Source organism: Dipodomys merriami, unplaced genomic scaffold, assembly GCF_024711535.1.
Source record: "Dipodomys merriami isolate MVZ:Mamm:240054 unplaced genomic scaffold, mDipMer1.0.p SCAF_8, whole genome shotgun sequence".
NCBI classification, from domain to species: Eukaryota; Metazoa; Chordata; class Mammalia; order Rodentia; family Heteromyidae; genus Dipodomys; species Dipodomys merriami.
Genome location: NW_027206401.1, coordinates 39,419,978 through 39,434,533, shown reverse-complemented (window position 1 = coordinate 39,434,533; position 14,556 = coordinate 39,419,978). Strand labels below are relative to the sequence as shown.

General features: G+C 35.2%; 1 protein-coding gene across 4 annotated transcripts in view; it reads right to left on the bottom strand.

The window, feature by feature from the left end:
• Positions 1-1,706: 1,706 nt before the first annotated feature.
• Positions 1,707-14,556, bottom strand: part of Pnisr (PNN interacting serine and arginine rich protein) — a 29,060-nt gene continuing 16,210 nt past the window's right edge. For all 4 annotated transcript variants that reach the window (XM_070010764.1, XM_070010766.1, XM_070010765.1 and 1 more), the window contains 9 exons: positions 14,307-14,530; positions 12,720-12,891; positions 10,407-10,597; positions 9,090-9,227; positions 7,080-7,179; positions 6,317-6,370; positions 5,006-5,176; positions 2,290-3,376; positions 1,707-2,051 (listed from right to left, as the gene is read on the bottom strand). In XM_070010764.1, coding sequence (XP_069866865.1) covers positions 2,021-2,051; positions 2,290-3,376; positions 5,006-5,176; positions 6,317-6,370; positions 7,080-7,179; positions 9,090-9,227; positions 10,407-10,597; positions 12,720-12,891; positions 14,307-14,530 — 2,168 coding nt within the window. In that variant the 3' untranslated portion in view covers positions 1,707-2,020. The remainder of the gene's footprint in view (positions 2,052-2,289; positions 3,377-5,005; positions 5,177-6,316; positions 6,371-7,079; positions 7,180-9,089; positions 9,228-10,406; positions 10,598-12,719; positions 12,892-14,306; positions 14,531-14,556) is intronic.

Below are 14,556 nucleotides of genomic sequence, written 5' to 3'. Positions count from 1 at the left end.
TAGTTTGTATTAACCAATCCATATCAAGGTCTGTCTCGAAAAGCTGAATCTATTTATTTTCTGGTATCTTTTTAGAAAAGATTTTATAACAAATTATCCTCAACCTGACTTTTGTGAACATTTTAACATTCAACATTTTAAAAGCCCTAGTTTATAAATTCTTGCCACTCAAGTTAAACACTAAATCACATGTAAAGGGAATTCTCTACATTATTGATAAAAATCTGAAAATTTCTAATATCTAATTATTATACTGACATATCTACTAATACAAGTGTCATGATACACTGGGTTTTAAATCTACAGGTTTAAACTGATAAGAACCTTGCAAATTGTGACAGTTAAAAACATTACTTGTTTTTTTGGCTCTAGCTCTTATCCAAAAATGTGTATATCATAGCCAGGATAATTTTTCTGTAGAATTTTATTTTGAAAATAATATTTCACTTGAAGATTGATCTAAAAACATTTTAAGATTCAAAAAATGTTATACAACTTATTACAAATTAACCAGATAGTTTTTCAATTAGATACACTGTGTTAGTTCACCTACATAAAAAATACTGCACATTTTCCTTTATTTCCAGATGTTACACTGATGACTAAACTATATAGAAATCCAAACTATCGTAAAGTTGTTCTGTGAAATGTCAACTTTATAAATATCAGAACTAAATGCACTGTAAACAGTCATTTTGGTAAACATGCATTTATTCACAGTTGATTTATTTCCTTTAGATAAATGCATAACTGCTCAAAATTATTTAAGAACCTACTAGAGGTACAAGAGCACACCATACAAATCTATTTTATCTTCATTTTGAGGGAACACTGATCTTGGCAAAAATCTGGCATTATTTTTAAAATGAGCTATTGCTGGTAAAAAGGCATACTTTAAAACTTTTTGTGTCCTGCACTTGCTTTTACTTTTTAAATTAAAACATTAAAGCATTTGTTTTCAAAGACTCAACTATCACTGCATAAATGCGTAGTCATAATAAAAAATGGACCCTGAAAGCAGTTGAGCACTTAAGTTAAAATGCCTTGAGAGCCTCATTTCACTCTAAGTTATGACTGCCTTAAACTAGACCACCCAACCCACTCATCATTATTTTTAAACTGACAAATCAGACCATTTTATTCTTTTATAACTGATATAAGCCTGTATAATACAGTATTCCCCTGCTGAGTTTAGATCATATACTTTAAAAATAGAAATAAATATATTGAATTATAAGTTCCATTTCTATAGTAACCCCATGGTGTTAAAATATGCCTGTAAAACAGAAGTGGGTGACTGTATAGTTTCAGACTTGACTATTAGTGTCAAACACAATTTTTCATCACAAGTAACTCTACTGGTGCATTGGCTTGATTGATTTTAGCAATTTCATTTTACAGGAGTGAACCATATCGTATACACACAGAGAAAAATCCCCAAAATAAGAAGAAAACTTTAGAAAGCCAATCAAGTGCTTTCAAATGAAAAATAAAGGTCTTTTCTGGCCCTCTTCCACACCCTGAAAGTTGAAATTTGACAAGTCCATGGGTACAATATACAAACTTTGACAAACTTATTAAGTTAAAACCATTTTCTTTGGGGAAGGTGGGAGGAAGTACCTTTAAAACCTGTTATACAAATTTCCAGCTGCCTTTTTATAAAAGTACGTTCCTTAGATTAAAATCATAAAATTAAGGTGCAAGAATTTAACAAAAATGAACTAAAGAGCTTTATTGACATCACAGTACATTCAAGAATAATTTTAAGAACATTACAGCTGAAAGAGAATGGCATGTTTATAGTCTTATTATGCACTATTTCTTGAAAAAATGTAATACAAAGAAATCCTATTAAGTAACTTGGAGCAGCATTTGGAAAAAGTACACCTATTTACAGATTAAAAAAAAAAAATTCTGGTTTCACCTACACAGCCACATTGTGCCTCTATAATGAGACAAGCCCTTAAAACTCATGGAATTTTTTTAAACAACATCATGGCATTCTTGCCAACATCATTCCTCAGCGCTTACGACGGGGAGGGGTTGTTGATCTGAAAAAAAAAGGGAAAAGACAAAATTTAAAAATAAAAATGTATTTTAGACTGAAAATCTGCAATTTTCAATAAATACTATTTTATAGGATTTCTAACATTATTTAAAACTATGATCATTTATCAAGTACCAAACTGAGTTTATTAAAGAGAGAGAGAAAGGACACTTTCAACTTTGAATAAATTCAGTCAATTTTTTTTTAAAAAATCAGACAAAATACTTTAAAAAGTATACTACCTTGATCGAGACTTAGACTTGTGTTTGCGGCTTGCCTTCTTACCAGACCTTTGAGATTTCTCCATGGATCGCGATCGACTATGTTTAGGCTTCTTAGCCTTCTTTTCTTTGCTACTTCCTGGAGATTCAGAACTGCTCCTTCCACTAGAATCAGAGCCTGAATGCTTCTTACTATCTTTGGTAGTATTCTTCTTACTGTCCTGTCTAGAATCATGTCTTATGATTTTAACGGATATAGAGCCACTTCTGGAAAATGTTCTTTCACTTTCCCGTTTCCTTTTTAATCTATCATCCTGGCTACTGAACTTAAAATCTTTTTCTTCCCTTTTTTGTTTCTCTTTTCTTTTATCCTGTTCACGTTCCCTTTCTTTGTCTTTCTTTTTCCTATCTTTGTCTATGCTTCTACTCCTCTCCTTTCTCCTCTCTTGTTCTTTAGCCTCACCTTTATGCTTATGACTGCTCCCACTAAGATTTCCACGTTGATCCTCAATTTTACGCCTATCTCGACTCCTACTGCGACTGGAACGATTGGTTCGTCTATCCCTTGAGCGACTTCTACTTCTACGTCTCTCTCGGGAAGGACTCCGATTTCTTCGTCTTTCTCTTTCAATACTACTTCTATTAGATCTCCTCCTATCCCTAATTTTTACCCTAGCCCTGTTGCTCTCTATTTTAATTCTGCGGGAGTAGCTTCTACTCCTGCTACGTCTACCTTTTATTGTTGGAGATCTACTCCTACTATGTCTTTTTTTCCTTTTAGGAGAAGAAGACCGAGAAGAAGTGCGACTACTACCTGAGCTAGAGCTGTATGAAGAACTAGAGACAGTACTACTAGTACTACTCGTTCTGCTATTGCTGCTGGAACTACCACTGCTAGAACTCCCTGATCTACTCCTTCCTTGTTTCTCCTTTTCTTTATGCTCTTTTTTGGGTTCTAAAACTGATGCAGTTTCATTTGGAGTTCTTTTCTTTTCATTAACCACATCACCATCTGCTTCTCTTGCTTCTAGTATTGATAAATTATTTTGCTCTTTATGGATAAATTCGTTCATCTCTTTTGTAACCCTTTCTGTTTGTTGTTTTTCTTCTGCAAGAGAACAAGACAAAAAAATTTTAAGATGAAAATAAAATGAAAAATTCTCATACTAGTAAAAATGAAGTTAGCAAACTAAAACAAAAAAAAGAAACATAAGCTTTTTGCTGTTGTTGGTGCCAGTCCTGGGGCATGAACTCAGGCCCTGGGCAATATCCCTGAGCATTTTTGGTTAAAGCTAGCACTCTACCACTTGAGCCACAGCCTTTTCAGCTTTTTTGAAGCTTAACTGGAGATGAGAGTCTTATGGATTTTCTTGCCCACTTGCCCAAGGTGGCTCTGAAGTGTGATCTGCAAATCTCAGCCTCTTGAGTAGCAAGGATTATAGGTGTGAGCCACAAGCACCTAGCATAATTCAAAACTTTGTAGGAGCCACACAAACAGGTAAGATAGAAACAAGTGAATTAATTTCGGTATTTTACAACCCCAATATATCTAAAATGTTATCATTTTTTGGTGCAAGTACTAGTGCTTGAACTGAAGGCCTAGAGGTCTCACTTGGCCTACTCTGCTCAAGGCTGGCACTCTCCTACTTGTGCCACACGTTCACTTATAGCTTTTTGCTAGTTAATTGGAAATAACAGTCTCACAGCAGAGGTAGACTGCCAGCATTAGAGGGGAGCAGTCTCATGGACTTTTCTGCCCAGGCTGCTGTCAAACTGTGATCCTCAGATCTCAGACTCTTAAGGAGTTAGTATTAGAGGTATGAGCCACCAGTACCAGGGTAAAATGTAATTACTCTAATATGTAATCAATTAAACTTAGAGAAACATTCAGCTTTTTCTTTCATGTTAAATCTTCAAAATCTTTTATATCTGTGGCATATCTGTATACATACATTTAATAGCTATAAGTAGTCAGCTATCAGTTTATTTTTGGCACTACTAGGACTTGAACTTAAGGACTTTTGCTTGTTAAACAAGCACTCTATCTCTTGAGAAATGTTCTGTCCCTTTTTGCTTTAATCTTTCCACACACAGTCTCATACATTTTGCCTTGAATGGTGATTTTCCTACTCTTTGCCTTTTCCAAATGCCATGTACCACCATGCCTGGCTTATTTGTTAATATGGGGGCTGGCTAAATATTTTTACTTGGGATGACCTGAAAGTCTCTGCTGGCAAAATAACTGATTACAAGGCCATGTGTGCTACCCTGCCCAATAATGTATTTAAATATTTCCTCATTTCTTGGCTTTCATTTCAACAATTTTAATAAGAAATAATGTCTACAGCTACTAAAATAAATTCTAAAATAAAAACAAAAACAATTGATTGAAGGTACGTCATGTATTATTCATCTAGCACCAAATTTTGTTTTTTTAGTTTTGCTTAAAAAGTAGTTTATAACTGGGCTTTGGTGGCTCAAGCCTGTAATCCTAGCTACTCAGGAGGCTGAAGTCTGAAGATCACAGTTCAAAGCCAGCCCAGGTACAAAAGTCCTTGAGACTCATCTCCAATTAGCCACCAGGAAACCAGAAGTAGTGCTGTGGCTCAAGTGATAGAGAATAACCCTGAGCTGAAAAGCTGAGGGACAGCACCCAGGCCAAGAGTTCAAGCCCCATGACAAAAAAAAAAGTTCATATAAAACTGGACATAAACTACATAAATCTAAAAAAATTTACCTTCCATCTGTTTATCATGTAATAGCTGCTGTTCTTTTTCTTTTCGCCAAAAAGCTTCCTGTTTTTGCCGGATTCGGTGCCGTAATTCTTCATCATCAGTATCAGATGACTCAGAGCCTCTGTCGCTCCTCTCATCTTCACTGTCTCCTGATCCATAACCACCCAGTCCACCTGTGTGCATAAAGCTCAGTCTATCATATGAAAAAGACATGTGCTCCACTAAAAACTTTTTAAGATTAGAGAAGAAGCTCTTTTTTTTTCATTGCCTTTTCCTGGAAGATGTTTATTCCAGGTGGGGAGAAACATAAATTCAAATGTTTAAGGAGTTCAACGACCCCTCAGACAACGGTTACATAGAGTTCTTGCTAAATGTTTCAAGCAAGGAAACATTTTACACCCTTAAAGAATTATAATAATGGCAGGCATACAACCATTTAACAGGGCAATAATGAAGCCTCACTAAAAACTTAACCAATTCAACTATCTTAATAAAATTTATGGTGATCCTGGAAGTATTTTTAACATGAACTCTTTTATTGTTCATACTTTTAGAATCTGATAGGATGTTAAGCATTTTTTTCCTTTAAAAATTAGAAGATTGTAATTCTTATTGGCACAGAAATGGAATGAACTCCCCGCCCTGAAGTGATCCAAGTAATTATTATAACAAAACCACATGGCACTTTATCCTATCCCTCTCCCTTCTTCCTAACAGAAATGAACATAAAACATGGAAAAGGCAAATTCAAACTTTAGAATCTTGGATAATATGCAATTAGCAAAATTTCAATCTAGCACTACCATTATACCATGACAAAAAAAAACCCTTTCCTTCTATGTTAATACTTGACTTGCTGCAACACAATTTATGTAAGTCATTATAAGCATTAGTGGATAGATAAATCCCTAAACTATGTATGCAATAATTCTCAAAGTGACTTTAGATACTACTGTGGCTAAATGACCTATACATATATATACAAACTATACATATATATATATATATATATACCACACACACATACATATATATATATATATATATTCATATCCATACACACATATCACATATTGGAGCAATTAATAAGGAAATTTTCATTCAACTTGCCCCAATAAACTGAATTAATTACATTTTTAATCATTCCACTGTGAATATTTTAGTCAAAAAAAAAGAGTCAATCTCTTAGTGACACAGAAGCTTAGGTTTCTTAACTGAGTAGGAATAATCCAGTGTCAACACAGAACATGTAGAAAGACAAGGTAAGTGCGTATTTCCCTTTAGGCCCTCTCACAAATAAGGAAAACACTTACCGAGTCCAGTGAGGGAAGCCAGTGCACTGGACTGTGCCAGCTGTTTTGCAGGAGCTTTGTATCACATCAACAACAGGAGCAACATGTTAACACAAATAGCCACGATTTCATAGTCATGAGAGTCTATGGTATTGTTAAATCTACTACTATTGCTGCTTTTTGGGGAGAGAAGAAACATTAAAAACATAACATTCATTTTAAACCAGTAGCATGTCTGGCTTTGAAATTATAATTCTGATGTGAGCTGAAATTGGTTTATAATGAAGAAAATGTTGACTGTTATTTCTAATTCTGGTATGAATTATGGTTTTTATTTTTTTTAAGTGTTACTAAAATCATGGGGAAGGGTAGAAATTACTTGCTTTTGTAAAAGCTGCAATTGATTAAATTGAAAATTCTCAAGGTTCATAATTTAAAATTCACTGTCACAATAAACTGTATTTACAAGCCATCTATCAATACCCTGGTATCATGATGAAATAAACTTAAATCAGGTAAGATAAACTTAACACCAGGAATTTTCCACAATACATTTTTCAGGACAACAGCGTGATTGCTATTTTCAGGTAGGTCAGATAAAAAATATATATAAATAGAATTGTATAGTCTCAATATGGTGTCTACATATCTAATCTTTCCCCAAGAGTTAAATCATGCAAGAAGAGAATATATAAATATCTGATAGCAATCCAGAGGAAAACAAAAAGTCCAAATGTTCAAGAAGCCAAAATTCCCCCACAAACCAAGAACACCCACAATATACCTTTCGTTGCTTTCCGATGTGCATCTTTGGCTACATAATAAATTTCTTCGTCTGTGACATCCAGCAGAATTTCAGTTAGAAGCATTTTTGTCAGCAACATCTAAAGATAAATATTTTATATAGCATTTCCAACTTAGTTATAATTACTGCTTGTTTTCTAAATCAAAATGCAAAGAAACAGATCAGACTAGCCATTCCTAAAAAAAGAATATTTTAAACATTATTCTAAAACACCAAAGCCTGAAAATATTTCAAAATCATAAGTATCAAAGAAAAACTATACATCCATGCATAGTCACTGAATCCTTACTTTAGACACAAAAAAGTAAGAAACTTAACAGGCTCTCTATTATTAAAAAAATTCTATGAGTGCTTTAAGTAGAGCATATTACCAAATAAAACCATACTAGAGAATACCAAAAATCATACTATTATTATTATATACTAATACATATTATTTAGTATCATAATATATCAAATAAAAGAATACTCTTCATTAAAAGTATACTTTTATTAAAAGGATACTACTTTTATTTAGTAACACTGGTAAGGTTTACATTACTACTTTTTTAAGTCACTTCCAAAGGTTAGATTACAAGTCTAAAGAGGAGCCAAAGACAGGTGGCTCACACCTATAATCCTAACTACTCAAAAGACTGACAACTAAGGATCGTAGTTCAAAGTCAGCTGGGGCAGTGAAGTCTATGAGATTCTTATTTCCAATTAATTACTGAAAAAAACAAAAGTGGCACTGTGGCTCAAGTGGTAGAGTGCTAGTCTCAAACAAAAGGAGCTCAAAGATAGTGCCCAGGCCGAGTTCAAGCCCCAGGCCTGGCACCAAAAAAAAAAAAAAAATTAAAGGGGAAGCTGCGTGAAGGTAGCTCATGACTACAGTTTTAGCTATTCAAGAGGCTGAGACTAGAAAGATCAAGGTTCAAAGCCAACTGGAACAGAAATGTTTAAGAGATTTTCTTCCTAAGTGATAGCTGGGCAGGGTAATGAATGTGTCATCCTTGCTATGTTGGAAGCTGAGATTAAGAAGATGAAAGATCCAGGCCAGCCTCGGCAGAAATGTCCATGCAACTCCATCTCAATGGAAGAAGCTGGATATGACAGCTCATGCATGTCATCCTAGACACAGTGGAAAGCAAAAAATAAGATTGAGATCTAGGCATAGATCCGTGAAAGAATGAAGAGTCTTAAACAGCACAAAAGCCTAGACCCACCAAAAAAATTAATATAACTTAAAAAAAAAATAAGGATATTACTCCATTCTGCTGAAGTTCCACTACTCATAAACTGTAACATCCTTAAGTTAAGAGATAACACAATATAAAATGGAGAGCACAATTTGAAGAGCTAGATGTTAGCTCTGGCTTGGCTACCAACAACTATTTGAAATGCAGATTCTTAGTTCTCCAGCCTCTCTCTGCCTCTGATTTACTCATCTTACTAAAATTAGAGTTGACCAAATTAGCATCTTCTAAATGCATTCCAAAACTCATGAGTCTTTCAATATGAGAAATGTAACAGATTCAAAATCTGACAACATAACAATTATAAAAGCTTAAGGAATTTTTACACAGAAGTATGTTCTTACACTAAAAAAGTATGTTTAACTTTGTTCAGTCTAAACCTATTTCCCCCTCAATTCCTTTAATATTTCTTAGTATTTCTATTTAAAAGAAACACTTCAGAAAACAGATCAATAAAAGTTCCTCTGGTTTTCATATAGTAAAATATTATTTAATTTTATCATTGGAATTACAAAATAAGTTTAATAACTACTTGATAGGCCACAATTTTGTATTTTAATTACTATCTGAATATTGAGCAGTGGGAAAGGAGATAGGTTTACTATCTCAAATTTAGACACAATTTGCCTGACAAAACGTATATGTACTTTACAATTTTTCTGAGTTCTCAGTTTAAACATTTTATAAAATTAATACTTTTAAAACATTACAAACAAAATAAATCCTGCACATGGTAAGAAATTTGACATTCTACCATCTGATACTCTTTCTCTTCTTCAGTCATCTCTGGTTCGCTATGTTCTTCTTGGGGAACTGGAGATGGACTTCTGGTAACTTTTCCACTGCTTGCAGCCTCAATATTTTCAGCATCTTCATCTTCCTCATCACTATCCTGTAAAAACAATATGGTAGCCTGAATTTATACTTATAATGCACAGTTGATAAGAGAAATGTAAAGGTAAAATTCATTTCTGAATTGTGTGACATTTCTTTTTGGGTACTGAGGATCAAAGTAATGCTTCATGGACACAAAGAAAGGTACTTTATCACTGAGCTACATCTCCAGTCTATATTTTTAAGTAAGTTTTTAAATTATTTAAGACAAACCAGATTTTCTATTTTCTTTTCTTTTCTTTTCTTGAGACAGGGCTCCAGCCTTTAAATTACATTTTTGTAATTTGGTAACTTCATTTGGTAACTTAAAAAAGTATAATGTGGAAAGAAATGAAAGAGTAAAGAAGGAATTATGAGCTAGGCTCTGGTGGCTCATGCTTGTAATCGTAGCTATTTAGGAGACTGAATCTGAAGATCAGGGTTCCAAGCCAGCCCAGGCAGGCAGTTAAAATCCAATGAACTCTTATCTCCAATGAACTACCAAAAAGCCTAAAGTGAAGCCCGGAGCCTGTGGCTCACACCTGTAATCCTAGCTACACAGGAGACTGAGATCTGAGGATCATGGTCCAACGCCAGCCTAGGCAAGAAAGTCCCTGAGATTCATCTCCAATTAATCACAGAAAAAAACAGAGATGAATCTATGGCTCAAGTGGTAGAGCACCAGACTGAGCAAAAGAAGCTCTGGGACAGTGCTCAAGCCTTGAGCTCAAGCCCCATGACCAGAACACACATAAAAAACAGTCTGAAGTAGAGCTTTGGCTCAAGTGGCAGGGGCGCTAGTTCTGCACAGAAGAGCTCAGGGATTTAAAACGTTGTTACTTTCAGTGCTCATGTCAAAAACAATAAAAATTATTTTATCTCCAAGTGTAGTACATCTAAATATTCGCAAGGCACATTTATTCCTGCTATGCCACTGAATACTTTTGTTTCACTGAATCCACTAGAGTCAGGTACACAATAGTGAAAGATCATGGATTTATTTATTCATAAACAATAAGATCATATGTAATAATATCTCTCTGAAATAAAGCCCCTTTTTCTCCTTAATCCATCCTCAATAGCACATATATAAAAACACAAAACCCATCATGCATTGTGACACGAGTATTTTCCTATGGGCTAAAATATTCATGTCAATAAACTTTTCAGGATAAAATTTTCAGAGGCGTCTACTTACAAATTTACTTCTCTGAGGTAAACGAGGACCATCTCCTCCTTCCGCATCTTCTGTGGCCTTCTTTTCTTTTTTGGACAACTGTGAACGTTGTTGTTCCATTCTTTCTTTTTCCAATTTCTTCTGCTTTTCACGTTCCATTTTTTCGAGACCTTCACGAATCCAAGCTGGAAGAGTTCTCCGTTTTACTGCATCTATTTACACAGGAAAAAAACAATTTACAAGTAAATTAAAGGCATAATAAAACAAATGAGTTCCTTAACTTTGGTTGTCTACAAACTTTTAAGTAAAAACAAGGAAACAAATCTGTTAACATTAATGGGACATGGTGCTCAAGCCTGTGCTCCTAGCTACTTGGGAGATAAAGATCCAGGGATGATGGTTAAAGACTCCATTTCAACCAATGCTGGACACAATGGCATGCATCTGTCACCTGAAGTGACACTGAGAAGTACAACCCAGGCCAGCTTAGGCATTGAGACCATAACTGGAAAATAACCAATGGAAAAACAGGGTAGAAACCTGGCTCAACCTGTAGCATGTATCCCTAGCAGACTGAAAGTCTTAAGTTCAACCTCAAAATGAATTTTTTTTTAATACCATCACATTGGGCTTTTTGAAAAACCAAACATGTTTAACAGCAGCAGGAAATGTTTTTTTTAATGCTTGCAATTTTCCAGGGCACAATAAAAGAATATTAAGCTGTTATTTCATTTAATCTATACAAAACGCCTCAAAGATTTCTACTATCATTCTTTTTTGTTAATGAGAAGACTGAAGGGATAAAGCCAGTAAGTGGTGCTATGGAATAATTCAGAACCAAGTTTGTTACCATTATTTGAGAAAACTGATGTGATAAAGGGATATGCCTGAGGTTTAAAAGCCAGTAAATTATGATGTGGGCTACAGAAAAATTCTTTTTTTTTGTTGGCCATGGGGCTTGAACTCTGGGCCTGGGCGCTGTCCCTCAGCTCTTCAGCTCAAAGCGAGCGCTCTACCACTTGAGCTACAGCGCCACTTCCGGTTTTCTGGTGGTTTATTGGAGGTAGGAGTCTCACGGTCTCTCCTGCCCGGGCTGGCTTTGAACCGCGATCCTCATGTCTCAGCCTCCTGAGTAGCTAGGATTACAGGCGTGAGCCACCAGCGCCCGGCTTACAGAAAAATTCTTATACTAAGCTGCTGCCCCAAAATATGAACATACAGCAGAGTCAAACAAAAGGCAGGACAGATTTTTTACACTAAGATCTTTCCATACATTGGGAAGCAGTTAGAATATTTCTAAGGAGGGCTGGGAAGGTAGCTCAGTTGTAGAGTGCTTGCCTTGCATGCATGAAGCTCTGGGGTTTGATTCCTCAGCACCACATACGCAGAAAAAGCTGGAAGTGGCGCTGTGACTCAGGTGGTAGAGCGCTAGCCTTGAGCTGAAGAGCTGAAGGACAGAGCCCAGGCTGAGTTCAGGCAGGCAAAAAAAAAAAAAAAAAAGAAAGAAAGAAAGAATATTTCTAAAGAAAGGCTTAATGTTCTGCTCTACAAAATGCTGAATGATTCTGAAACATTCCAGTTAAAATGTGGCATGTGTGTAACTTCTCACTAGCAATAATCTACATCTGATATTTAAATTCTAAATTTTCTGCCAAAGTACTTAAGAATGTGAAATAATCAAAGGAAAATTGAAAAATTTTTGAAAATCTAAAATTTGAAAACTGTGTATCTTATGAACTAAGAGTAGAAAGAGAACTAAAACAGGAAACCATTAGGTTTTGTTTTCTTTGTCTGTGTGTGTGCACATGCAGGTGTGTGTGCCAGTTGTTGGGCTTAAATTCAGGGCCTCGGTGCTGTCCCTGGGCTTTTCTGCTCAAGGCCAGCACTCTACCACATGAGTTACAGCATTAATTCTGACCTTTTCTGGATGTTAACTGGGTGATAACAGATTTTCCTGCCTAATCTAGTCATGAACCACAATCCTTAGATCTTAGCCTTCTAAGTAGCTAAGATTACAGGTATGAGCCACCAGCCCCCAGTTTAACAATTAGGTTTTGAAAAGGGACACTTACTATACCAAAATTTTAACCCAGAATAGAAGATGCTATGGAAATCAAAAAAATTACACTTTATCACAAACTAGTTTATGACAAAAGATTTGAAGAAATTACTTGAAACTTTTTTTGCATCAATCTTTTTGTAGTTTTAAGATTTATGATTTAAAAATTGTTTTAAAGTACCACTATTTCAGCTGTAACAATTTGTGAAACAAAACATTGTTTTTACAAAGGTTTAATGACAACTGTGTTTCACCGAACTCATTTAAATAGCTACCAATTTGTGGAGGCTCCTGCTTCACCGGAAGTGCAATAGGTGAACGCTGACGATCCCTGAATGATGAAGGTCTTTCTCTGCGGTTCTGGGGAGGTGCTGGAGGTCCTGGAGGTCCTGGTTGCCAATAAGGAGGATGAAATCCACCTTGCGGTGGACCAAAAGCAGCCCCATGCTGAAAGAGTATTGTATTTTATTTTTCTTCAGTTTAACATAATATACTCCCTGGGACACATGCGTGTTATGAACTGGGACAGTATCCATGTGTGAAGCAAATCCAAGAATCCCATGGTTCTAATATCTACTAGTATTTCTGAAACCCAAAGAACCTAATTTTGTTTCTTAAGAAAACCAAATGATTCACCATCTTCAAGAACTGTATGTGTGTTTATGTGCATAGATGTGTATATATGTATATATGAACATTTTCTAGACTAATTTGTAGACACTACCACCACCACAAAGACTTGGTATTTCCTCTTCCTTTTTATTTTTTGAAGTAGGATGTTGCTATGTAGCCTGTTCTCAAACTCTTGATCCTTCTGCCTCTGCCTCCCAAGTGCTGGGATTATAGGTAAGGGCCACCAGGCCCAGCCAATTTTTAACTAGAAAATACAAGTAAAGGCTTTTGTCAATTTCAAATTCCTTTTTCTAGTGAATTCAACTTGCTTTTATAATCCCACAGGATATATTTACTTATAATCAAAGACAGTTACTTAATTATAACAGTAATTTATTTTTAGCTTTGCTATATTTAGAGGTTTTCAAGGCCAGTAGCCAATAGTTTTGTTTCCTTAATATAGAATCCACCAATCAAAACTAGACTAAAAGAAGTTCCCTGCTACTACATCTCTTCAGAAATAAAAGCTGTCATGTGTATTAACAAATATGAGCACAGTACAACTTATGTGACTGTGTGTTAACTAGAAAATGACTACTTCAAGGTGAATATATTATCAAATCTATCTTAGAATTAAGTGGGACTTTCCAAAATTTTATATTATAGCAATTTAGTTTATAAAGTAACAATAGTAGTAAGTTATTTCACAATGACATCTAGCATTATCATTTAAGGATCGTCAATTCTCACAGAGGATATACACACATGGTACTACTATTCCCCATAGAGCTCCATGTCATGAATTAAATGTTACAGAAGAAATCATGTACAATTCCATTAATAAGTTATGCCAGAATGGGGAGGAGGAGGAAGGGAAACACTGAAAAAACAGGTGTAATACTACACAGATGGAACTGTTAAAAAAAAATCATCTATGTTAAGCATCTTAAATCATGTCTTAACCATAATCTATTATTGACAATGTATTCAGCTACCAGCTATTACACCAACTCATTTTTCATTTTATCCAGATTTCCCCCAAATGATCCTTTATTCATTTCCTAATCAAAGAAATATTCAGAAAATAAAGTCTAATGATTTAAATAATCAAAAATTGATAAAGTCTCTCAAACACTGTAAATGCTTATCTGTACAACTCTGCACACATATCTTAGATATTCTTCATGAGACACTTCCAAAGAATGGATACGTGCACATCTATGATATTAAGGCAACAAAATATCTTTCACCTGATAGTCAAACTGGTTCACTGGCCCCACTGCAAAATTATCGGGTGGTCCACCAAAGTTGTGATTGTTCTGGTTAAATATATGCCTGTTGTCAGGGGCAAATTCCCCACTGTCCTGACTGTTGCTGTCTTCAGAAGGAGGAACAATGTCCATTGGGCCTGGTGTTGGTGGCATCCATGGCTGATCTGGAGGGGGATGTGGGGGCTGCTGATGCATTCCCCATTCTATTTAGGATTCAGGCATAAAAACA